The sequence below is a fragment of the Platalea leucorodia genome (genome assembly GCF_965183815.1).
Source record: "Platalea leucorodia genome assembly, chromosome: 2".
Taxonomy (NCBI): domain Eukaryota; kingdom Metazoa; phylum Chordata; class Aves; order Pelecaniformes; family Threskiornithidae; genus Platalea; species Platalea leucorodia.
This window is the reverse complement of record NC_138824.1, coordinates 15,701,647-15,727,424: the sequence shown is the minus strand read 5'-3', so window position 1 is coordinate 15,727,424 and position 25,778 is coordinate 15,701,647. Positions and strand designations below refer to the sequence as shown.

General features: G+C 38.5%; 1 protein-coding gene across 1 annotated transcript in view; it reads right to left on the bottom strand.

Annotated features, from left to right (window-relative positions):
- Nucleotides 1–25,463, bottom strand: part of DYNC2H1 (dynein cytoplasmic 2 heavy chain 1) — a gene marked incomplete at its 3' end in the record, with an annotated part of 183,148 nt that extends 157,685 nt beyond the window's left edge. Inside the window, exons 1-21 of the mRNA XM_082338028.1 lie at nucleotides 25,008–25,463; nucleotides 22,455–22,625; nucleotides 21,336–21,471; nucleotides 20,894–21,012; nucleotides 20,175–20,319; nucleotides 19,157–19,389; nucleotides 18,763–18,897; nucleotides 18,552–18,665; nucleotides 18,258–18,369; nucleotides 17,966–18,090; nucleotides 16,441–16,616; nucleotides 14,382–14,577; nucleotides 13,082–13,177; nucleotides 11,096–11,248; nucleotides 10,887–10,985; nucleotides 6,738–6,877; nucleotides 6,421–6,649; nucleotides 5,778–5,905; nucleotides 4,389–4,504; nucleotides 3,014–3,141; nucleotides 475–624 (exon numbers count right to left, since the gene is read on the bottom strand). Coding sequence (XP_082194154.1) covers nucleotides 475–624; nucleotides 3,014–3,141; nucleotides 4,389–4,504; nucleotides 5,778–5,905; nucleotides 6,421–6,649; nucleotides 6,738–6,877; nucleotides 10,887–10,985; nucleotides 11,096–11,248; nucleotides 13,082–13,177; nucleotides 14,382–14,577; nucleotides 16,441–16,616; nucleotides 17,966–18,090; nucleotides 18,258–18,369; nucleotides 18,552–18,665; nucleotides 18,763–18,897; nucleotides 19,157–19,389; nucleotides 20,175–20,319; nucleotides 20,894–21,012; nucleotides 21,336–21,471; nucleotides 22,455–22,625; nucleotides 25,008–25,208 — 3,102 coding nt within the window. The 5' untranslated portion in view covers nucleotides 25,209–25,463. The remainder of the gene's footprint in view (nucleotides 1–474; nucleotides 625–3,013; nucleotides 3,142–4,388; nucleotides 4,505–5,777; nucleotides 5,906–6,420; nucleotides 6,650–6,737; nucleotides 6,878–10,886; nucleotides 10,986–11,095; nucleotides 11,249–13,081; nucleotides 13,178–14,381; nucleotides 14,578–16,440; nucleotides 16,617–17,965; nucleotides 18,091–18,257; nucleotides 18,370–18,551; nucleotides 18,666–18,762; nucleotides 18,898–19,156; nucleotides 19,390–20,174; nucleotides 20,320–20,893; nucleotides 21,013–21,335; nucleotides 21,472–22,454; nucleotides 22,626–25,007) is intronic.
- Nucleotides 25,464–25,778: the final 315 nt, after the last annotated feature.

Genomic DNA, 25,778 nt, shown 5'->3' with positions numbered 1-25,778 from the left:
ATGCTGGCATTTGAGACCTATTTATTTGGTCTATGCTACCTATTTACCCTGCATCTTACAGCACATAGAAAAATTGCTATATTCATATGGCATATTGATATCTTCAGTAGCACTTCAAATGAGTTCAGCAATTTGCCTACAGACTGAAATTACAGGACTGCGCATAGTTTAGCAAAGTTGTGTGAAAAAAAATAACAAGCACTGGTACTAAAAACATGACAATGTAATAAAAATGCTGTCTTTTAACTGTTACCCTGTTTTCCTCAGTTAATCATTGCATTCATTAAGCCATCTCTGTCTCCAGAAAGTTCTTTGAGACAGAAGTACAACAATGTAACATTCCTTTCAGCATTAGTTCAACAGAAGTTTAAACAGTTTAAGTAATCTTCCTTTAAAGGCTCTCCCTCAATTCAGTAACGGTGGTGTTAACACTAAACTGCATTTTTAGGTAAAATATTAATCTTTCATTGTTACCTGTTCTGTAATCATAAGCTGGTGGCTTTCCATCATTAATTCAAATTTATCCCATGTAGCTCTTAGGTTACTGATAGTGTCCAAACCTGCACCAGCCACAGTTCGCAAAAGTTTGTTTTTATCTTCAGCCTCTTGAAACAGTAGAAAAATCTAAATTCAAACAGATAAAAAATGTGTGTATGCAAAAATCCAGCAAATCCTGTTTATCCAAACTATAAGCAAATACATAAGAATCATCAATTGTGTATGCACAGATATATATATATATATATGTCTACATATAGCTCGTTTTTTAGTACTGTTTATAGGATAACATTAAAGCATTGGAAAAAATAGTATCTGATGTATTTAAAGAAATTCTAAATCTTGATCCTGACGCGAGATATACAGAAATGAATGCTTACTATGAAACAGATAAATGCCTCTATATAATGCAGAGACCCACTCAACCAGAGTTGAGGACAGCAGCAGAGCAACAGAATTCAGTAAATACGTATATATGTGTGCTGGGTCTGGCTGGGATGGAGTTCATTTTCTTCACAGCAGCTCATATGGTGCTATGTTTTAGATCTGTGACCAAAACAACGCTGATAACACACTAATATTTCACTGTTTCTCATTCTGCCCCCCTCTCACTGCCAGTGAATAGATTGGGGGTGCACAAATGGTTGGGAGGGGACACAGCCAGGCAGAGATATTCCATGCCATATAACGTCATGCTCAGCAATAAAGCGGGGTGGAGCGGGGTTTAGACAGGTTAGACATCTTTTGCTCAGGAACTGGCTGGGCATCAGTCTCTCCATAGAAGGTGGTGAGCGATTGCCCGCTTGTTTTGTTTTTTTTGTTTCCTTCCTTCCTTCCTTCCTTTATTTATTCTTCCACTTTTCCTTCACTTATTGAACTATTTTCATCTTGAACCACAAGGTTTCTCGCTTTTACTCTTGCTTTCCTCTTCTGTCTCAGCAGCAGTGGTGGAGGCTGTGTGAGTGAGTTAGGGAGTGAGTGGCTGTATGGTGTTTACCTGCCTACTGGGGTTAAACCACAACAATGCAGAATAACAAAAAGCAGGAATAAAGATACTTCAAATAAACAGGAATTATATTCATACAAAACAGCACAGATTTTTTTCACCTGATAATAGAAAAAAAAAATTCCAGGTTTCCCCCACATATGAAGAGCCAACCAAATTAAAAAAACAAACAAACAAACAAACCAACCAGAAAAAAACTCTTTTAAAGCATAAAAGTCAGAAGAAACTGAAATAAACACACACAGTTTTACACATGTACCAAAATGTCCTTTTATATTTGTTTTCCTTTAAAAAATAAAAGGTGACAACAGGCACTAATGCTAAGGAGCAATACTGTTTTGTAAATTATAGAGAATTAATTCTTTTCAACGTCCAACAATTCTTCTAGAGAGTTGCTACAAAATGTAAATACTTAATACCCAACCTAATGCAGTCCTTACTGAGTTAGCAGCCAAACAGTCAAACTGTATCCACAATAAAGATTAAGCTAAAATTGGACGTCTGTACATGGGCTTGTTAAGTAGGCATCTAAAACTCCATTATCAAATAAGATCATTGAAACCAAGGCCTCCATTCATTTAATGACAGTGTCCAGCATTACCTGAGATCCCCTATTCTATCCCATCTGCCTTACATCCACTGCCCCAAAAGTTACAGGTCTTCCATATGTCCTGTGTCATATCTGTCAGCCTTGTATAGAGCTCTTACATATGCCAGGACATCCCCAGCAGGTCGAGGGAGGTGATTCTGCTCTGGTGAGACCCCACCTGGAGCACTGCATCCAGCTCTAGAGTCCTCAGCACAGGAAAGACACGGACCTGCTGGAGCAGGTCCAGAGGAGGGCCACAAAAATGATCAGAGGGATGGAACACCTCTCCTATGAAGAAAGGCTGAGAGAGCTGGGACTATTCAGCCTGGAGAAGAGAAGGCTCCAGGGAATCCTTATTGCAGACTTTCAGTACTTAAAGGGGGCCTACAAGAAAGCTCAGGACAGACTTTTTAATAGGGCCTGTAGAGATTAAGGGGTAATGGTTTTAAACTAAAAGAGGGTAGATTTAGACTAGATATAAGGAAGAACTTTTTTACGATGAGGGTGGTGAAACACCGAAACAGGATGCCTAAAGAGGTGGTAGATGCCCCATCCCTGGAAACATTCAAGGTCAGGTTGGACGGGGCTCTGAGCAACCTGATCTAGTTGAAGACGTCCTTGCCCATTGCAGGGGGGTAGGACTACGTGACCTTTAAAGTGTTACTATATGCTCAGGAATCACATAAAACTCAAAAAGGTTATGGTTGGAGGCTAGAAATGTGGATACGCATCAAATATGCTACCTTGATTTTATATTTTTCCGTAGGCAGCCACTTTATTCTACTGCTAGAGACAAAATACTGTGCTACATGGACCATTGCATGTTCTAAACTAGTTATATGAAATGTAAGTTTCCATACTAGAAAGCAATTACAGTTTTTGATAGCTGTTGTTCTGGATATGATAAAATAGTATCTTACCCCTTCTTTTCGTTCATGTAGGTTTAAATATTTTAAATTGTCTTCTGCTATTTCATCTACAGTCTGGGGCCTAACCACTAATGTTTCCATGGCATCAGTGAGAAATGAAGAAACATCACATAGGTGAGCTATATAAAGAAACGTGGAAAACAAAGTTATCATGGAGAAAATATTTGTAGCAATAAATATGCAAGTCAGACAAATGTACTGTGATACAAAATTGTCATAAGATATGATAACATTGTCATAAGATATGACAATGTACACAAAGTATTTGCTTAAAAAATTGCAGATCCTAAACTTATCTGCTGCTTCAACAAAAATTGCATCTTTGTGTTTACACGTAGTTTTTTAAAGGTAATCCACTGCGTTCAGTGTATGATTCAGACCGTAAGTATCAGAGTCCCTTCTGAGAATTAACCATAAATACTTAAGGCATTTATTTATACACTTTTGAAACCTGTATAGGGTTTTTTCAGGTAAATGGAGAACAACAGACGTTAAAATTGATTTAGGTTTTTTTTTTTTTTTTGGGGGGGGGTTGTTGTTTGTTTTAAATAAACTAACTAAAGCCACCTTGCTTTACATATTGAAAAGATTCACAAACAAAAGCCTGATTAAGCTATAACTTTGTATTTTCCTACCAAGGTAGATCTTTTTGGTACTGAGAAAGGAGCTGTACAATTCCAGGAAATAATACATCTTCCAGGAAACAAATAATCTTTCAGGTTATGAAAATAATTCACTTTCTGCACAACCCCTGTTCTGTGTTTCCTGTGCTGATTGTTATATTGAAAGCACAAAGCAATGGTATTTCTTACCATCTACACCTTATTCCATTTTTTCTACCTGTTTCAGATATAGATAGACCACTCAAAACCAGGGAAATATTTTGCACTCTTTAACACTCTGCATTTTGACAATCTAAGTGACAAGTAGCTCTATAGCATGTGTCTAGATTATTTAAGACTCCTGATGAAGTATTTCAATTTGTGAAAGAAAAATCTAATAATATTTTTTAGTTACAACATTTCATGGTGTTCAATTACCCTCAAACATCTAAGAAATCTTCCTTCCTCAAATGTCAAAGAAATTTTCCTCCAACAAGCAAAATAATGTTCATATGTATTCTTTTACATTTGGAACAGATGTGGCCAAAACAAGTGAATGTGAAAGATGCACATGGACATCAAGGGGTCTTAGGTTAGGCCCGTAGTGAAAAATTAGTAACAGATTACTTTCTCTGCACTGTGATTTCTGCAGCTCACTGTGCCCGAGAGTAAAATATTTCTTAAATAAAGAGTATTTACATTAACATAAATGTCCACAAGTACAACAGAAAGAAAAAAAAATATTATTCATTAAACTTATTTACCTTGAATAGATTTTCTCAAAGAAATGACAAGAATATCATACAACTTCTGGATGAAATCATCAATTACAGTTTTCACAGGGTTGCAATTAACAGTTAAACAATCTATCCTTATGGTGCTTCAAGACAAAAAGATTAAAAAATAGCAAATATTCAGTAGTATACTTATGTGTCAATATCTCTAAGATCTATGCACATCTGCAGTTTACCCTGATTTTGTAGCCTACTATGAAAAAATTTCACTCATAATTCTACAAATAAAATTCATAGCTTATTGGGAAAATTACTCATATTATTGAAATATTTATAACTATTAGGCATATATATGCAGTTTTATGGAGTCTAAGGCCTAATGCTCTACTCCTCCAAATATTTAGAAAACTACTCAATTTTATATAACCAATGTCACTAAATTCAAAAGGACTATTTCTATACTCAAAAAGAAAAGTATTTTAATTATTTGTACAGTCATGTCTTTAAATCTCTAATTTCCTTGAGAATGTACTAACCCAGGCTTCAATAGTCCTAAGAACATAAGAAAAGCCATAGTAAGTCATATCAAGGCCCCATATCTAATATCTCTCAATGACTATAAGTAGATGACTAAAGAACATTAAGAAAAGGGCTACCTTGTTTGATACTTTCCTGAGTATCCTCCCTCAACACCAATTATTTGCAACTCATGGCACTTCACAGCCACATGTGATTTCTAGCTATAAGACACATCAGCCAATTTCTCTTCTATTCACCACAGTCTGTCCTCGAACTTATGAAAATCTTTACTACTCAGAATACTACTTAGCCAACAAGTTCCACCAGCCCATTCTCCTGCATGAAATGTCACCTCTTTCGACTTGTTCTGAACATGATTTCCACCAGTTTCATTTGAGAACTCTAACCATGCAATACACTAAACTCCATGTGAATATATGCAAGAATAAAAGCCTATACTAGCATATCTTAAACTGTAAGTTGTAAGAGGTAATCAAGTGTTTAAATACAAGAATTATTTAATGTATAAGCATTTACTAAGTCTTTTCCCAACTGCCGTATGTACTCCACATACACAGGACTTAGCTAAAAGAACTGTTAAAACATCACCGTGTTTTGCAGTATTTCAGAATAAGCCCTAAATTTTGTGGGGGTTTCCCATCATATCAAAGGAAGACATTAGAAGTTTTCAGAAAAGGCTGTACAGATAAAAGGGAATAAGTGTCTGAAAATAAAACTGAAAAATAAAAATCTAAACATTTAAAAACTACATCAATATTTTAAAAACACTTGAAATTCTATCTATATCTCCATGTAAAAAGACTGTTTCTATTTTACCATTACCTTTAAAGTATCTGATAGAATACATTATTCAAACAAAAGAACAGAGTTACACTATACCTTGGAAGACGTTCTGCTTCTTTCCCTCTCACTTTTAATGCTTTGAAGTTTTTTTCCCAGTCCTGTTTGCTAGAAAGATGTGTCTTCACCAGAGTTTCCATATCCACTTGGCCAATTACGATCCATTCCTTTACAACATTATTTTTTATTTCATGGAAAAGAAATATTTTCCAGACTAAAAAACTCTGTTTCTCAATAATATTAAAATACTTTAATAATGTTTTCAAGCTACATTCTCTTTAACCTTTGTGCTCCTTCAATTACCTACAGATTCTCTTAGTGCAAAACTCAGGAGGTACAAAATGGTTTGACATATTCACACATTTAAGGATAATCAAACCAGATTTTGAACAAGAGTAAAAAGACAGCTCTAATACTGAGGTTTCAATGGGATCTGTACATACGCTTCAAGCTAGGTATTTGCTTAAGTGGTTGGCTTAACATGGATGGACTTACTAAGCTTTTGCTTATATGCCTTACAGAAAAGGACAATAATGCACAAATGCCATTTCTCAGTTACTTCTAGTATGTCTAAGGACAATAATGTGCAAATGCCATTGCTCAGTTACTTCTAGAACGTCTGAAGCTTAAAAAGATACAAATCTAAAAAAAAAAGTATGAGTCAGGCAAATATTGAAAATACCTTGAATTGATTAGAAACTTCTGCCAGCCTTCTGAACAAATCCTCTGCTTTACTGAAAGCGGTCAGAAATCCAGTTGCATTTCTTTCAGTCATAACAGTGAATATAGACTCTTCTTCTACTTCACTTACTCCCCTAAACTGATTTGGAATGGAGATGAATCTCTTCATTTCTCTATAATATCTAGCTCGTACTTCTTCAAAAGGAGGTCTGAATTGCAACCGGCCTTGCCTAAAAAGTGAAATAAATCACACAAAAGCTAATATTTGAATGTAATCTGCACCAGAACACTTTCTTAATAGGAAAAAAAAAATCTTACTTGAATGTTAGATCAATATTTATTTCTGGTAAATTCTCATTGAGCGCTTCTAAGCCCATTTGATACTGATGCTCCAGAGCTTTGTAAAGTTGATGATTCCAGTGCTGTCTCCATGCTTTCATATCACATGATTTGAAACCCTAAAATATAACAATATTTATTTTATTTTATTTTATTCCTCAAACCGTAATTATAATCTGAAACTGAGCACAGTAAAATGCCTGAAGACCAGGATCTTAGTAAAATTCAAAGTATCACACCACTGGAACAGGCTCCCCAGGGAAGTGGTCACGGCACCAAGCCTGTCAGAGTTCAAGGAGCATCTGGACAACGCTCTTAGTCATATGGCTTAGTTTTAGGTAGCCCCGCGAGGAACAGGGAGTTGGACTCAATGATCCTTACGGCTCCTTTCCAACCCAAGATATTCTATCATTGATTCTATATGACCAGTTTGAATATTGGGAAGATCTAGAGCTATTACATTTATTTCAAATGAATATAGGAATAAAAAAAATATCCAAATAAAACCAGTCTATGACAGTTCAGCATAACAACTTCACTGAGGTTCATCATCCATTGGTTTACTACGAGATTCTTCAAGGTTACTCTAAAATGCACAGGACTCTGCTAGAAATAAGATACAGAGCTGGCTGAATGAGAGATCAAAACCTGTATCACACCTTTTATTTTCCCATGATATGTAAGCTACCTTTTAAACAGTATCTCAGAAAATTCTTGTGTGTTTCCACACATCAACATTAACTAAAAAGTAGATACAAGATTTTATCTTAAAGAATTCAGATTTTCATTAGAATCTGCTACACCGCCCTGTAAGAATGTGTAAAGCCATACCATACCCTCAGTCTGTAAATGGTCACTTGTAAGCCATCCAAGGATTTTCAAAAGGGCAATACAAGTTAAAAAAGAAATTAGAAACTTCTTCCAGCTTAACAGATTCTCTTCTTATTTAATTGGATAGAGATTTTCAGCCAGGGCTTTGGAGGCCGTCCAAGGTTGCTGCAGAAAGCTACACAGTTAAGGTCTGCCCTACAATTCAAGGCTGCCCAGAGGAACTCTTCCAAAAGAAAGATTCCAGACATAAGAAAATTTGAAATTGTCTCAATTAAGCCTTAAGACAATAATAAATAGGAGGTTTAAAGAAATATGTAAAATCTTGATGACAACAGCAGTAAGACTATACCATCTTGTAATTTTGGATGGTGAAAACAGGACACACTTGGTTAAGTTTTATCACTTCTAGCCAAGGATAAAAAAAAGTGACTGAATACAGTTTAGTTAATTTACCATATAAAATACTCTGTATTACCAAAACAATTTTCAAACAGATCTTAAAGCAAATATAGACTATTAATTTTAAAAAAATATACTGACTTCAAGCTAAAAATTTGCAAACTAAATTTCAAAAGAAATTACAAACCAAAAGCTAAATTAATCCACTTATTTATCATTCATATTACCTTGAGAAGATGGAAAAATTTATACGGAAAATACAGTTAAAATATTGCATTTATTTGACTAGCAAATGCCAACTAAAATGATCTGGATTTCCATTAAAAAGGCTAAGAACATCACATCCATCTAAGAATATAGCCCTGTTACTGCTGAAGGCTATAGGAAAAATTAAACTGACGTGAATGATACCTCAAAATACCTTAGGTGATAGTAATATCATCCAGCTAGTTTGATAAGATGATATTCTTTATTAAAATCTTAATCACCTTAAGGTCTTAAGGGTCTTTTCCAACCTAAATGATTCCATGATTCTATTCTAAAAGTTGACAGTTGATAAGTGAACAAATAAAAACGTGGCTTTTTCATTATTTCAGGAAGAAATGCATTTCAATTCTAAATTTTATACATTTGTTCTATTCTGCATGGGGATCACTCATACCAGGAAAAAAAGGAGAGCTTACCACCTTTGGAAGAAGGGGCAGGTGACTCAGGAGGACTACAAGGATGTTGTGAGGTTATGCAAGGAGAAGATTAGAAAGGCGAAGGCCCAGCTAGAACTTAAACTGGCCACCGCTGTTAAAGATAACAAAAAATGTTTTTACAAATATATCAGCAACAAAAGGAGGGCCAGGGAGAATCTCCCTCCTTTGTTGGATGCGCAGGGAAACACTGCCACAAAGGATGAGGAGCAGGCTGAGGTACTTAATGCCTTCTTTGCCTCAGTCTTTAATAGTCAGACTGGTCATCCTCGGGGTTTTCAGGCCCCTGAGCTGGAAGATGGAGATAGGATGCAGAATGAAGCCCCAGTTGTTGAAGAGGTGGCAGTCACCGACCTGCTCCTCCACCTGGATGCTCACAAGCCCATGGGGCCAGATGGGATCCACCCGAGGATACTGAGCGAGCTGGCAGAGGAGCTTGCCAAGCCACTTTCCATCATTTATCAGCAGTCCTGGTCAACTGGGGAGGTCCCAGATGACTGGAAGTTAGCAAATGTGACACTCATCTACAGGAAGGGTCAGAAGGAGGATTCAGGGAACTACAGGCCTGTCAGCCTGACCTCGGTGCCGGGAAAGGTCATGAAACAAATCATCTTGAGTGCCATTACACAGCACGTGTGGGACAACCCGGGGATCAGGCTCAGCCAGCATGGGTTTATGAAAGGCAGGTGTTGCTTGACTAACCTGGTCTCCTTCTATGACAAGGTGACCCGCTCAGTGGATGATGGGAAGGCTGTGGATGTTGTCTACTTGGACTTTAGTAAGGCCTTTGACACAGTCTCCCACAGCATTCTCCTGGAGAAACTGGCTGCTCACAGCTTGGTTGGGTGCACTCTGTGCTGAGTTAAAAACTGGCTGGACGGCTGAGCCCAGAGAGCGGAGGTGAACGGAGTCAAATCCAGTTCGTGGCCAGTCACAAGTGGTGTTCCCCAGGGCTCAGTGTTGGGGCCGGTCCTGTTTTGTTTTTTAGCCACTGATGATCTGGATGAGGGGATCGAGCCCACCCTCAGTAAGTTTGCAGATGACACCAAGTTGCACAGGAGTGTTGATCTGCTGGAGGGTAGGAAGGCCCTACAGAGGGACCTGGACAGGCTGGATCATTGGGCTGAGGCCAACTGTATGAGATTCAACAAGGCTCAATGCCAGGTCCTGCACTTGGGTCCCAACAACCCCATGCAACGCTACAGGCTTGGGGAGGAGTGGCTGGAGAGCTGCCTGGCAGAAAAGGACCTGGGGGTGTTGGCTGACAGCCACCTGAACATGAGCCAGCAGGACCAGGGAGGTGATAGTGCCCCTGTACTCGGCACTGGTGTGGCTGCACCTTGAGTACTGTGTTCAGTTTTGGGCCCCTCACTCCAAGAAGGACATTGAGGTGCTGGAGCGTGTCCAAAGAAGGGCAACGAAGTTGGTGAAGGGTCTAGAGCACAAGTCTTATGAGGAACAGCTGAGGGAACTGGGGCTGTTTAGCCTGGAGAAGAGGAGGCTGAGGGGAGACCTTATTGCTCTCTACAACTACCTGAAAGGAGGTTGTAGTGAGATGGGGGTCGGTCTCTTCTCCCAAGTAACAAGTGATAGGATGAGAAGAAATGGCCTCAAGCTGCGCCAGGGGAAGTTTAGGTTGCATATTAGGAAAAACTTCTTCACCAAAAGGGTAGTCAGGCATTGGAACAGGCTGCCAGGGGAAGTGGTTGAGTCCCCATCCCTGGACGTATTTAAAAGAAGGGTAGACGTGGTGCTTGAGGACATGGTTTAGTGGTGGACTTGGCGGTGCTAGGTTAACAGTTGGACTTGATGATCTTAAGGGTCTTTTCCAACCTTAGCGATTCTATGATTCTCTATCTGTACCAATTTCTTTATTTTACCTTGCGTTAATGGCTCAGACACAACTGATCTACATGACCTAAGGTCTTCCAATTTTTTCATCTAACCCCTGTCATCTGACCAAGTGTTCTTCTTCTCCCTTAATAGTATGACATAAAAAAAGATTATCCTTATCCTCTTCATCTGAGATTTTATCTCATATCCAGCATCAACTAAGTAGTACACAGTCAGTTTTCCTGAGCCAGCTACTAACACCTTAATCATAATTAATTCAATCATGCTATGTTTGAGTCTCAAACCTTGATTACTTTTGAAAAGTCAAATGTTCACAGTTTACAATATGATAATGAAACCCTGCCTGTGACTCAAGGCTGGCAAAACCAGTTCTGAGCTCCTGGAGTCCATCTTTCCAACGCTGCTGCTGCCGAAGTAGATCAATATTCATGAGAGATATAACCTGTGAAAAGAATTTTAAAGGATAATAAACATAGGCATCACGACATAAATGAAAGAAAGGGTAACATAAGCTGTAAGAGACGTGATTTCAATTGCACCTGGAAAAAATACCTTTTCAATGAAGTTTGTATGCCACTTTCTTAGTTTTCTATTTTCAGTGGAAAGCCGTTCAGCAGCAGCTTGGAGTTTTTGGATATAAGCTTCCAATTCTCTAGGATTATCCCATGTTATTTGAGCTTTTCCTCCAGGACCAGATTTTGAATGCTAGAAAAACATACAACTTTTGTAAGGTTTAATGACAGCATACATACCAGCTAGCATACAGGAAGTGATAATATGAGAAAGATGACTTTACTCCTAGTAAAAAATGCAGGATCTGCCTCTCACTACTGCACCAGAGACAAAATAACCTGGCAAATCACAGACACGTGGGCATATCATTATAGCTACATCAACGCACTGTGGAAGGATTAATGCCAGACTCTTAACAGACTGTGAAATAAATCCGCTGATTTTGAGACTCCTGCCCCACACACATAAGCAGACATCTTAAGCTGAGAGGACACCTTAAACTCCTCCCTTCCTCTTTGTTCTGCACAGACCTAAACCCAAAATGTCACACTAATAATTGCTATCCAACTTCACCTGTTTATCATGAAATAATTTTTTTAAATTACACTGTAAAATTACATTGACTCTTAAGCAGCTTTGGGGACTTCCATTCTCTGGGCTTTTTATCAAGATTCTGGGAAGTTTATGCATTTTGCTAAGTTTACAGTAGAAAATCAGAAGAAAAAAGCATCTTAAGTTCCACAACTGGACCTATTCCTAAAAGATGTAGGGCAGAAATCACTTCAAATAAGAGAATATGTTGCGCCTTTGAACACTTCTCCACCATCATTGTATGAGGGTCTGCACACTAAAGGAATCTGTGGCATAATCTGCAGCCAGCCCAAGGAAAATTCAAGAGACAGTTTGGGAACTTTTTCCAGGACACTTTTGAACCTACAGTTTGGTCTGGACTTTCCACCATTTTGTGTGAACTAATCCCAGCCCCAATATCCCTTCTACTTTCAGTCCCATTCTTATACTCTGTCTTGCAAAATGGTTCTCAGGAGCGAGTTTCCAATCATTTTTGTAACGCTTGCTCTGGAGGCATTATTCTCTTACCCAATATAGAGTTTATGGGCATGTTACAATTCTCCAGCCATTCTCACATTGTAAGAGTCTTGGAAGAGGGTGGAATGCTTCAAACTGATAAAAAACTAGTAAACTGAAATTCATGATATACAACATGTTTCTCCAGACATAAAATAGAGATATGGTGTTAAAAAACTGTCACTTGTAGTGTAATTTTTAAGTTCATAGTGTCCCTTCAAAGCAGAAAAATGAAAATAAGTAAATTCTTCCAAATTGCTCCAAATTCCTTAAAAGAATCTAAAACTTCTTTAAGTATAGTGAACTTCCTAGCAATTATAAAAAAAAAACCTCCTCTCAGAGCAACTATATTATGTGTGAACACCAACCCACTGTAACAAACTGCATGCATAAGTCAATAATCATGTAGACACACAGATTCTTTGTTCTTAATCTAAAACAGAAACTATCCACTTTGAACCTGCCCAAAACATGAATTAGAAATGTTCAAGAGAATTACAAAATGCACAGAGATTTAGTAACAGTCAAAACAGTGAAACCATTCCTTAATACTAATTTATCTCCAGAATAAAGTATATGCCATTTTTACTAAAATAGACCAAAATAATACTACTTAGAACTGTTAAAACAGAAGTTATATTCCCAACTATTAGGGAATTGACCACATTGTGGTTCATGTGTAAATTCAAACACTAAAAATAATTCTTGAGAGAGCATGTTATACTATTATCCAAAGTAAAAAGGGGTAAGCAGTTGTTTAAAGGACAATATCAAAAAAAAAAGGCCCACTGAATTCAATAAATGCTAGTTAAACAGATGGTGTTGCTTGTACGGGAAGGCTGCAGTTAAAAAGTCCAGCAATAAACACAGAAAAAGCAGCACAGAATATGCACAGATACCATTGAAATTAAAAATACAAAGAGAGAGAAATTCTTTCACCTTAATTATCTGTTCAAACGCTAGAGCAGACTGTAACATCATTGGCTTCTGACTCTCAATCATTTGTTGATCAATAGAATTATAAAAATGCGCCACCTGTAAAATTGGAGAGATTAAATTCACAAGAACAGATAAAAATATTTATATGCCAATAAATGTAATGCAGGATATTTCTGAAAGTATTGCCCAATCAATACCATTAAGAAATGAGAATTAACTATACTACTAAAATGTTTACAAAAAATAAAGGACTATACAATGCTAATGTGATCCTGTCTTCTAGTGACGAATTCTAATAGCAAAAAAGACTGCTACTTACACGTCTGAGGTGATTATACTTCTTCACCTTAAGTAAAATAGGTTCAGTCTCCGATTTATTATATGTGTAACAGTTCTACTATTGAATGCAAATGTAGGCATCTAGTGCCATTTCAGAGGCCTTCAAGTATCCATGGCATCCAGCAGGATATGACACAAGACCTAAAAAAGATCTATTTACTTCCAGATTGGCAGCTGGAGTAAGAGGGATACCCTACAACTTGGTTTAGTTGTCCACACATAGACAGCTAGTGCCTTTTGAGATGACTAAGGTTTCCACTTGGGCACCTGTCAATGATCCAGATGCATGGGTATCTTGTAGGTCTTGTGTCATCTCTGCCTTAGCTGTGCAGGTATCTCAGGTACCAATGACACCTCATGTGAAAGTGAATTGAGCCTATGTATCTACGTATGAATTTTTACCAATATATACATATTTATTCTTGCATCTTACAGTAACAGAAGAAAACTTGACATGGTCTTTCAACTGAAATATAAGCACAATAAAAACTTATGTAGCATTGAGTCCAACAAAAAAATAACCTCTCAAAAAACAAACACATATTTCCATTAAAATACTTATTAATATATTTTCAGTTGAAAACTAGCAATGGTGAGGACAAGCTGGTCCATTTTATGACATTTTCCTTCAGTCATAATAATCAGAAACTGAGACTAAAACCAGGAGATCAATGAATTACTTGTCTTATTTTTGAATATTTATACAGTAACTTCACATGGCTTTAATACTATAATTCATTTGGTTTCAAAAGAAGACACATTCCGAAATTGTAAAGCATTTCTTTATTTTTATTCTCTTTTAAGGACTCCGTTACTTTGTTCAAGAAACAAGTCACTTTCATACAGCCAAACACAGCGAAAAGCTTAAGCACACAGTCAGAAAAGATAACAGTCTAGAAATGTTCTACTACTAAAGCTGGGAAGTCAGAACAGAAAGTTATTATGACATTTAATCTTATACCTGTTTGAGGATGACCGCCTGCTTACAGAACTTTTGTGCAGTGTTTGCAACATGCTGTATTTTAGCCGGTATAGCAAAACCAAGTGCTGATAGCTGACGTACTTCTCTTAGGAGAGTCACCAAACGATCTGAATAAAGTATGTTTAATGTTCCAAAAACGTGATCCAACTCCATTACAGGGCTGTTAGCTTGGATGCTAAACCAAAATCAAATTAAACATATTATTGAATATAACTTGATATTGACCCTTTCTTAGGTGCATTTTATAATAGCATAAACAATTCTAAAAAGCTTGATGTCATTCTGTTACATTTTTCTATGTTTATTAGCATTTTAATTTACTCAGAAGTTATTCTAGTAACCTTTGTCTTAATTCGAAGCCAGTGAAGACAACAAAAAATGAACAACACCTATTGGTTTTGCTCACAAAGTTTTTCTGGCTTCTTACAATAGTTAACATGTAACTCACAGCTAGACAGTATTTCTCAAAACCACCGGACCCATCATACTCTCTCAACCAGGCACTTTACAGGCCCCAGCCTTCAGCACTGCAAAGGGGAAGAAATTCTCTGAGGGAACCAATCCAAGAACTGGGACTTGGATCAGTGAAACATTTTGGTTTACACAATCAGATGCTAACAAGAATATCAGCCTACCTTTAGATTTTACTCCATTTTTTTTTCTACTGTAGTAATGCTTCTACCACCATCCCTTTAGGCTTCTTTCATAAAAACTTCAGCTTTACTCATTTTTCTTTTTTTCCTCATCTTTCTTGAGTTCCCATATCCATTGCATTCCTCTTTGCAGTGAGCTATCTCTTTTCTTTTTAATTAATCTCATCACATCTTTTAAAATCTCACAATAACAAAATTTTATGGTACTAATAAATTAGATGGCTGTTAACATACTGGAGTGCTGAATCTGCTTATTTGTTATATTTCAGTGTTTTTCATAAAATAAAAGTTTACATATAAGTATCAACTCCTGTATCCTCTGAAACTGTGGACAAACTTTTTTCAAAGAAAGTTTGCAACACTCAGAGGTGCAGACAGAAGCTATGTGGCCAATCAGTTAAAATATATTTTAATATCCCATAAAGTAATTGCATTATTTTGGGGAACACAATTCATGAGGTTTAAATTTATTTTCATAGAATCATAGAATACCAGGTTGGAAGGGACCTCAAGGATCATCTGGGCCAACCTTTCTAGGCAAGAATTTGCACAGTCTAGACGAGATGGCCCAGCACCCTGTCCAGCTGAGTCTGAAACATTCAGCGCAGCGGAGTCAACCACTTCCCTGAGGAGATTATTCCAATGATTGACTGTTCTCATTGGGAAAAATTTACCTCTCGTGTCCAATCGGAATCTCCCTGGGAGTAACTTGTACCCGTTACCCCTTGTCCTCACCATGTGACTCCTTGTAAAAAGGGAGTCTCCATCTTCTTTGTAGCTCCCCTTTAAGCACTGGTACATGGTGATGAGATCACCTCTAAGCCTCCTTTTCTCAAGGCTGAACAAACCCAGCTCTCTCAGCCTGTCCTCATGTGGCAGGCTTCCCAGACCCTTGATCATCTTGGTGGACCTTCTCTGGACCCTCTTCAGCCTCTCCACATCTTTTTTTGTGTAGCGGGGACCAGAACTGTACACAGTATTCCAGGTGTGGCCTGACAAGTGCTGAGTAGAGTGGGATAATGACTTCTTTATCTCTGCTGGTGATGCCGTTTTTGATGCAACCCAGCATCCGATTGGCCTCCTTGGCCGCAGCAGCACACTCTTATCCTTCTTTCATCTGCTCTATTTAGACTGCAGAATTTCTTGTGAATAGCAATTTATTTGTTACTCTATGTCTTTCATTCCAGGTGTTACTAGAAACTGCAAGATTAGTTATTAACCTACTAAGCCTGGCAGGATGATGAAACGCTAATGAACTCTTCCATTTTGTTTCTCCACTCACTCCCAGTTCTGTAAAATTTTTTTATTTCCTTTGTCAAGTTCTCTTGAATTACACCACACTACAGATTTCAGCATAAACATTATTTAAACAAAAATGTATTTACCAAAGTCCTGACTTGGGATTTGATAATTCTGACTGGATATTCCTAGACCAATCATCAAATTGTTCTTGTTCATATACTTTTAACTGTTCCAGAAGAGAATCTGCACTTTGATGAAAAGTTTGAAATCCAGACAAGTCAGACAGAAGAGCCTCTGCCAGCTTGACCGCATCATCCACCTTAAACATAATCACAAAGAAAGGAAGCTTAACTTCCCATTACTCAATTAGAAAAGAGAAATCACCGAAATAAAAATTGGTATTACAAAACATCCAAGTGGGATTCAAAAACAGATTAGGAAAAAAAAGTGAATCCTGAATTGTGTCCCAGATGTTCAAATTCCCACTACAGTAAACTGGGTCTGAATAAGTTGTCCACCACAGGTGTCTACCACTATTAAGATACCCCAGAGTATCCCACCTGGTCTTTAGTTAATTCTCCATAAAGGTACAGATCTCCCACGCATCTTTTGTTGTACCTATAAGGTCCATGCCAATACTCAAAGGTATTTCAAATGGGATTTCACATCTGCATGTGGACAAATTAATCAAAACCCTAGTCAATACAATCACTGCAGATCTGAGAGCAATTAGAAAATTTAGCACACCCTAAAGCAGACACACAGCTGACATGCATCAGCTGAACTGCTCTCTAGGTCTTTAGGAGACCAAGCAGAAGAAATAATTGTGAAACCTGCGCTGCAGCTTTTCTTCCTGTAGGACACATAACAAAGTAACACCTTTAAGACCTCCACCCTATGTCACATTCAGCTGAAATGGGCCCTTGAGATTTCTGCACATCAGAGGTGAATCCCAAAAAAATGGGCTAATAGTTATTCAAGGATAAGTAACTTCTATTCTCATTCAAATCTATAGTTATTGTAAATGGCACTTATGTTTACAGAAAACATTTTGCTTTTAACTAGTCAATACTTTCCAAAAAAAGTTCCAGAGTTTCCAACGAAAGTGTAAACAGAAACTAACAAAAATAACATATGTTAAAATAGAGTCAAATATGTTTTAAACTCATTCTGTTGTAAGAGAACACAGAATCGTTTGACATTTACTTTTACTACGGTCTCTGCAGTAAATTCCCTGGCAGGCACTGAGTCAAAAAAGTACTAGCGAGAAATCCCTTTGATTTCAAGGGGACGCTACACAGGTTAGTAACACCAAGTGAGAATTAGGATGTCAGAATCTGGCTATCTGTAAATCTTAAATACAATTTTAAAATGCAAACCAGAGGGTAAAATTTAACAAAAATGCATCCTCTCAGAATTTTGCGAGTTTTTTGCCAAAAAAAAAAAAAAGTCATAAAAGCAGGCAGTTCAGTGTATTACGAAAAGTCTGTCTTCTGGGTCAGTTAAAAAAATTCAATTTAGCAAGCAGCACCACTGATGAGGAATCTTCATTACATAACTCCTGGTAAGTCCACAATTTTTCTGTGGGGAATTCCCCACAGAAAGCTCAAATACGGCGGTTTATGTTCTGTGATGATATTGTGTCTAAACAGTAACGGAATCTGTTACCTTCAGCTCCAGCTGCCGTACCCATACAATATTATTGACAACTTCAGAAAGGTTTTTGCCTGACAGTGGTCCAGAAACACCACCAGGAACACCATGGCATCGAGTTTCAAAGTCTGTCTGATAGTCTAACACAAGCAAAAGATTCATGTTACACCGAACAGCTAACAGAACAAGCTTAAAATTATTATTGTAGTTACAAAAATATGCTAGGGATACTGACATAATTCTAAAAGTAAATAAAAAATTGTAGTATTTGTAAAGAAAATTTAAATTATTTTAAATTCATTTTTACCTTTGACATAATCTTGAAGTCTTGCTAGCAATGTTTCCCTTTCAAAAAGCAATTCTTTGCTTATATTTGGATGCTTTATCAGTTCCTTATATTTCTGAAATGTTTGAAGAAGCTGGAATATGAAATTTAAAAAAGTTATCTCTTTCTCCTAAAAAAAAAAACCAACATATTCTGACAGTACTCATTAATGCTGTTCATAAGTACTGTCTTTGGCTCCTGTGCTCTAAACTGACTACTTAAGAATTCAACAACTTTATCTTTCAGAAAGCGTTCAGGCTACAAAAATACCCATACCTGCTGAGGACTGTCCTGAATTTCTGAAATAAATTTCTTCAATTTGCTTGCTATTTTTTGTTCCGCTGGTGCAATAATTCTTTCATACTGAGCGACTGCTGCTTTCCATAATGGCTAGAGATAATGAGTTCATATGTTAGTTTGAGACTATCCATATACATCATAAAAAGTCACAGAAAGAATGTGAATAAATTAAAAATAAGCATGATACCTCTGTGTAAGGATTATAGTGTACAGGATTTAGGCCAGCAAAGGGTTCAAACACTTGGGTAAGATGTAAAGCATTTTGTTCTCCAGCTGGCAAAAAGAATGTAAGTTTTTCATGCAGTGTTCTAACAGTTAGCACCTATAACAGAAAAAAAAAAATTGATATATCCAATGTATTTTTACATGAAGCTTACATTTAGAAGTAAAAAGCACAAGCAGCACATCCCATCCCTCTCCTTTTTACAAGAAACTTTTGAAGGCTCAGGCAAACACAGATTATGGAATGCCATCTGACTCTGAAAAGGCTATAAAAGTGTTTTAATTCCCTTTTTTAACTTAAACCAACGTTGTTTTATTCTGTGTCTAATGAAGTAAATGTGTATAATTCAAATCTCTACCTCATCAAGACGTTTGCCAAGTTTGGCTAACGATTCAGGGAAATATTTCTCATTTCTCCATGGATGTAGAGTATAACGTTGCCACAGTTGTCCAGTTAGGTACTCACAAGCTGACACCCACTGGTCACAAATCAAGATGCCGGCCTTTAGATTTTCTTTAACACTGTGAAAAGCATCCTCCCACAAATTCAAAGCTGCTAATTTTCTCTGAACATATCTACCCAGCGAGCCACCTAGAACACAAAAAAGTATACAAAAGCAATATCTTGTGTTTGTTTAAAATAATTCCTTTAAACACTACACCATGTTCCAATCCCATTTTTTAAAAACTAGTGTAATGTCTTGATTTCAAACCACACAAATATATCAATAACTGATTATTTTGTTTCAGATTCAATAAAGGTCTTAAACATTTCCAAGTCAAACAGAGGTTGGTCCAACATCAGAAGCTGATGGATTTGGACTCTGGAATCCACACACACGCATCTGTCTTTATCAGCAGCAACGGCAATATCTGGCTGCCCCCAGCAATCCTTCCCCTCATGCACACACACATCTGGCAGCAGCAAACTCACTGTCTTATGCCTGTCCCAGAACGTGGGACTGCTGTCGAGAGACTGAGAGAAGCAATTTCTGTGCACGTCCTGCTCTCACGTCCACACAGACTGAATCAACCTTCAAATGAGGGTTTATGTAAATAAATTTTCTCCTCTGAGAGAAAGACAACGAGTGAAACAGAAGCAAGACAAATCCAGTCCACAGGCTGAAAGGTATCCAACTCCATCTTGTTATTATCTACCATCTTCCCAAGCATGTGTGAAGGCATCTATCTACCAGAACTGGCTGAATTACTGGATACTAAAAGTCAAATAATATTCATGGATCATAATAACAAGAAGAAAGCACCTTAATGCTGTAGGCTATCACCGGTGCCTTTAGGACAACGAAGGTCTCTGCTCAAGAAATCATTTTACTTTTTCTCAGCTGTTCATTTAATAAAGACTACATAAAGGTTTACCTATTACATCCAAGAGATTGTGCATGCGTGGCTGTGGATAAGGATCATGTTCTGTTTGTCTCCACACACCATCAACAGTATCCTTGGTAGTCTCCACCAAATCCACAACTTCAAATAATGAGAGACTATCCAAATTGTAATAATCCTAGAAAAAAATATCCTTAATGCGATTACTTTGCAACTAGTATTGTAGAAATGTTTATACTTTTCTGAAGCTGGCAATTGCTATAGTTTCCTGGGTTTTATTGCTTAACAGAATATGGCATAATCCTCTCAAAAAACAAGCATTTGTGTAAGTTTATTCACATGAAGAATGCATTGATATCTGAAGCGCTGTTCAAGCAAGCGCTTTACAGGTGCCAACAATTTTGCACGACAGCATTCATTATTATCATCTGCATTTTCAGTTTTCCATTTTATAAATTCACGAGTCAATTTCTAGTTCACAAATTGTAGCATATTGTTGTATTTTTACAGCAGCTTTTAGTATTCAATGGTGAAATCTGGTCCCAATTAAATGTTGGCATTCCTCTGCACCATTGTCACTAGAAACTACATGAATGTCATTTGAAGCAAAATCTTGCTTAAGAAAAAATAGCTAAATAGTTATACATTCATATATCTGAAAAGAATGTACATATGCTGACATATTTTCCACAGAAAGAATGTTTTTTACTAAGTCTACAACTATATCACTGATCACACAAAAGAAAACATACTTTTGCAATGTCGTCAAATAGGTCTTTAAAATGAGAAGCTCTCTCTTTACTACACCATTTACTTCCATGATGAGCACATTCTATCCAGAACTGAAATTCATCTGTTGGTGTAAGTATAGCTGCAAATAATAATGGAAAAAGATTAAATATGAAATACACGAATGGTCACAAAATATTTTCAGTCAGAACATACTTTCTAAAGCAAATTTTTACTATATGGTTATGTAATTATCCTTCAACTTCTGACTCTGACTAGGTGTCATATCAAGTTCATACCAAGAGACCAGAGCTGATCATCGCTAATTCCTATCTACTCACCACAACCTGTTATATTTCACACTCTGCAGTCACTGGGATAATGAAGACTGAAAATTCAACCTGTAAATAAATTATTTACTCCTAATTTAAAATTACCTATAAAAGACATAGCTGCAAAACAAACCTCGCACGTCATCTTCACTGAATTTTGTTCCCGTGTAATTAGGATCTGATCTTCTGAGAACAGTACTCAAGCCAGCTTCAAGCTCACTTAAAAGTTTCTGGAGTTTGGGATCAAATGTTTTACTCCATCTCTCATCCTGCAATCAAAATTTCAAAAATTGTGACTCGTGTGATAGAACAATTACTATTTTCCTCCCTTAATCTTAAAAAAAAAAATTATTCAGATTAATAGCAATAACCAACCACATAGTGAGACAATGTAATAATTTATTTTTCTTAAAGTCAAGGAAAAGCACCTAATTCTTTTCACTTAACAATTCAGAATAATACTGTAAAAATTTTTTTATCCCAAAATCAAAAGTTGTTGGATTTATAAAGGCACTCTGAAAATGTGTTCAAAATTCTTTGTTAATGAATTCTTTTAAATAAATTTGGAATCTACGTCTTTAGTAGAATCTGGAAATTGCTAGAATCAAATATTAAAAGTTATTGTGTTTTTCTAAAATTATTTTATTAATATTATGACATACAAGAAATTAAAAATATTTAAATGCTGAAACTCTGCCTGTTCAGCTTATGAAATACAGCCATGGTCACCATTTTTGACAAAAAAACCACAAAGGAAATATATTCTTTAATAGAACTGAAGGAAAAGCCTCAGAACATTTTAAAAAAGTGAAACTATGAAAAATGCAGCTGCATCAATTAATCTAGAGTCTAGCACACCTATCTGCCACATATTATAGAATCATAGTTTGCATGATACAGACCTATGCATTTCATATAAAATATAAGAATATCTAAAACAAGAAAAGGACACAAGACCAGAATTACTAGTGGAAAGGAAGTAAGGAGCTGTTGTCTCCATTAACTACCACTGCCCAGTGTATTCTGCATTTCTAGTCAGGCATATTATGACCAGAATCCTCCTCTCATCCTTACTAATAGGAGGTGAAGTACCTTCCTTAACTTAGAAATTAGAACTATCATCCATTATTTAAGCTCTTAAAATATTTTCTTTTTAAAACATAAAATATTTATCTCAGAATAGTTAACATCCTATGGAATTTCAATGTTTCAATATAAATCTACAGAAAATTTAAATTGATATATTGCTTACCTTCAGCAATACTGGTGCAAAAACTTGTCGTACAGCTTGATAAAGGGTGTTAATTGGTGAATCTAGCATAGATGACACAAGAATATTACTATGAAGATTATCTTCTGTAATTACATCAGGTCGCAGCTTAAAGAACACCAACACATTATTCATAGAATCAGTAGCTTCAATCTGTAATAATCAAGAAGACAGGATTTGTTTAGAAAACTGTCATTGACTGCATATTATACTAAATTATGTACAGCATTTACACAAATGATTTACATCAAGAAAAAAAATTATAAAATACCATATTACTCCCTATGGGCTCTGCTAATATTCTGGTAGTATCTGATTTGCACAGAAAATGAAAACTTTTATTATACTCATTCCTGAGTTCATAGGAACCTGAATTCCAACATCAAACATGTAATGCCTTTTTCATTATAAAATATCTGTAAATACCATAATTACTTATGCTATTTTGATTTTGAAAGCTCCACTTACCACTTTCTGGGGACAAACCAGAAATTCCATCTTGTGCCTAGAAAAAATTAAGCATGAAGTCTAACTTTTTTATTGCATTTTTATGCTACATAACTTTGGGAGTATTTTTCTAAATATTCAGTATTGTTCTCCTGAGTCTGTAAATACATAACTCTATTGCAATTCACAGATTTCTGAAGAACAGAGAAAGGCATGCTCTTTCATCTGTAAAATCATAAGTTATAACATGACTCTTCTTCCCTTCACAGTCCAACTTACAGGTAAAGTTCCAAAAATTGCCATAAAATCAATTATTGAAACTATTTGTGGCCGGGGAGAATTCATAAGACAGAAGAACATTATTAAACATTTGATAAAACAATAGCAAAAAGATACACTAGCTGAAATCCCAAATTCTGTGCAATTGTAAACATCTGTGATTTTTTAATTTTGTTAAAAGAAACAGAGGACTAGTAAGAATACCTCTCAATTTTACCAGACAGTATCTGTTTGACTTCCTTATCAAGTCGTTAGCCCAACACCTACAGATATCATTTCACTGAGAAAATAGTTATGCATTATAGCCCCGATATGTATCCGATATTCCACAGCTGCTGACAGTGGCTTTGTATATTAGACAGTGGCTCAGCAGCACACCCCAAAAACTGGTGTACGTAAATGTCCATTCTTGCATGAATATAGCATGCACTAGACTTCACAAACTATACAGACAATTACACCAGGAGGTATGTAAGTTACTGGTCCACACAGTCGTTCACATGTTAACGATCCATTACACTAGTCTTCAGCGCAGAAAAAAGCTGTCACTGACATAACAGACACCACGTCCCTAGTCTCACAGCAGAATGATAGGACGCACGTCAAGACCCGCGCTTTGCCTGTACACTCCATGTGGCAGGCACCACAGCGTGTCCTGATGACGTGGTGACATTCACTGCCCATCGCACCCCACGGTACCGCTCGGAGTCACTTGCTGAATGCAGACCCTCAGAGCAGGACATTTCACGCAATGAACCTCAGATTTGCTCACAGCTGGACACATCAATCTGCAAAATGCATGATTTGGACAAACACACACCTTGGGATTTGTCAAATATCAGCCAATGTGCCACATATTGGGCCACATTTCCTGCATGGACATTGGCAATGCGATCCTTCCAGCCACCTGCACGCACCCTTGCCCAGGAACAACCCACACATCAGACTCCGCCTGGCATTTGCAGCAAGATAACATGCCATTCTCCAGGCTGCATTACATTCACACAGTGACAATGTACATATCAGCATGGGCACAATCCACTAACAAATTGTTGTGGTTTAACCCCAGCCTGCAACTAAGCCCCACCCAGTGGGATGGGGGAGAGAACTGGAAGAGTAAAAGTGAGAAAACTCATAAAGTCAGCTTAATAGGTAAAGCAAAAGCCACGTGTGCAAGCAAAGCAAAACAAGGAATTCATTCACTCCTTCCCATCAGCAGGCAGGTGTTCAGCCATCCCCAGGAAAGTAGGCTTCCATCATGCCTAACGGTTACTTAGGAAGACAAACACCATCGGTCTGAATGTCCCTCCTTTCCTTCTTCCTCCCCCAGTTTATATGCTGGGCATGACGCCATACGGTATGGAACAGCCCTGTGGCCAGTCTGGGCCAGCTGTCCTGGCTGTGCCCCCTCCCAGCTCCTTGTGCACCGGGCAGAGCAGGGGAAGCTGAAAAGGCCTTGACCGGTGTGAGCACTGCTTAGCAACAACTAAACCATCAGTGTGTTATCAACATTATCCACATACTAAATCCAAAACACAGCACTGTACCAGCTACTAAAAAGAAAATTAACTCTACCCCAGCTGAAACCAGGACACAAACATATCACACAGCTGACCATAAGCTCTTCACAGACTCTCGGGGCCAGTAATTTATGCAGCAGACAGTGAGACTAGCCTAGATATTTGCAGTAGGAAGATGTCTCCCAAATCCGATACCTAAAGTCAGACCGCTAAAGCCGGGCCGGACCCCAGGCTCTGCATCCCCACTCGCACCCCGGGATGGATCCGCGGGTGCCGGACACCGCCGTACCTTGTTGGATGCGGTGAGCTGGGCGCCCGAGTGCTGCACAACGAGGAGGAACTCGTTGCCGTCGTCGAGGAAGTTGGTCAGCTCCGGGCGGGAACGGAGCCCCGCGGCCAGGGCAGCGGGACCCGCCGCGGGATCCAGCCCGAAGTAGTTCGCAGCTGTGGCTGAAATGAAGCGCTTCCTCTTGTCTCCCTCCCCGGCCATGCCGGCAGGACGCACCCCCGCCAGGCAGGATCACGGCGCGGGTGGATCCAGAACCCCGCGGGAGTACATGGAGGGCTGACGGGAGAGGACCCGAAGGGCGGCGGCTCACGGCGGCGGCTCACGGCGGGGTGCCGCCCGAGGCCCGAGGCCTGCCGGCGTCCCTGCGTTGCCAGGACCCGTCGCTATGGTGACTGAAAATGGCGGCGCCGGCGCGCGCTCGCGAGCTCGGTCCGGGTGGCGACGGGGAAGCGCCGCGCCGCTGCCGCCGGCGGGGAGGCAGGCGGCGGCCGAGGCGCTCGGCAGCCACGTGGGGCGGGGCGGGGCGGGGCGGGGCCCCGGCGGCGCGCGCCCTCTGCAGGCCGGCTGGGGCGGGGGAGGCCGCGCCGTGAGGTGCCGGCGGCTCCCCGCCGCGGGGCGGGGCCCCAGCCCTCCCGCCCACGCCGCACGGCGGGGTCGCGGCTCTCCCCTCTCCCGCCCCCGCTCCCTGACCCACCGGCTTCCAGTAACGAAACAGCGGCTCCCCGGCTTGCGCCGCTTCGGCACCGCGGGGCGGGGCGGGGCGGCTGCCCC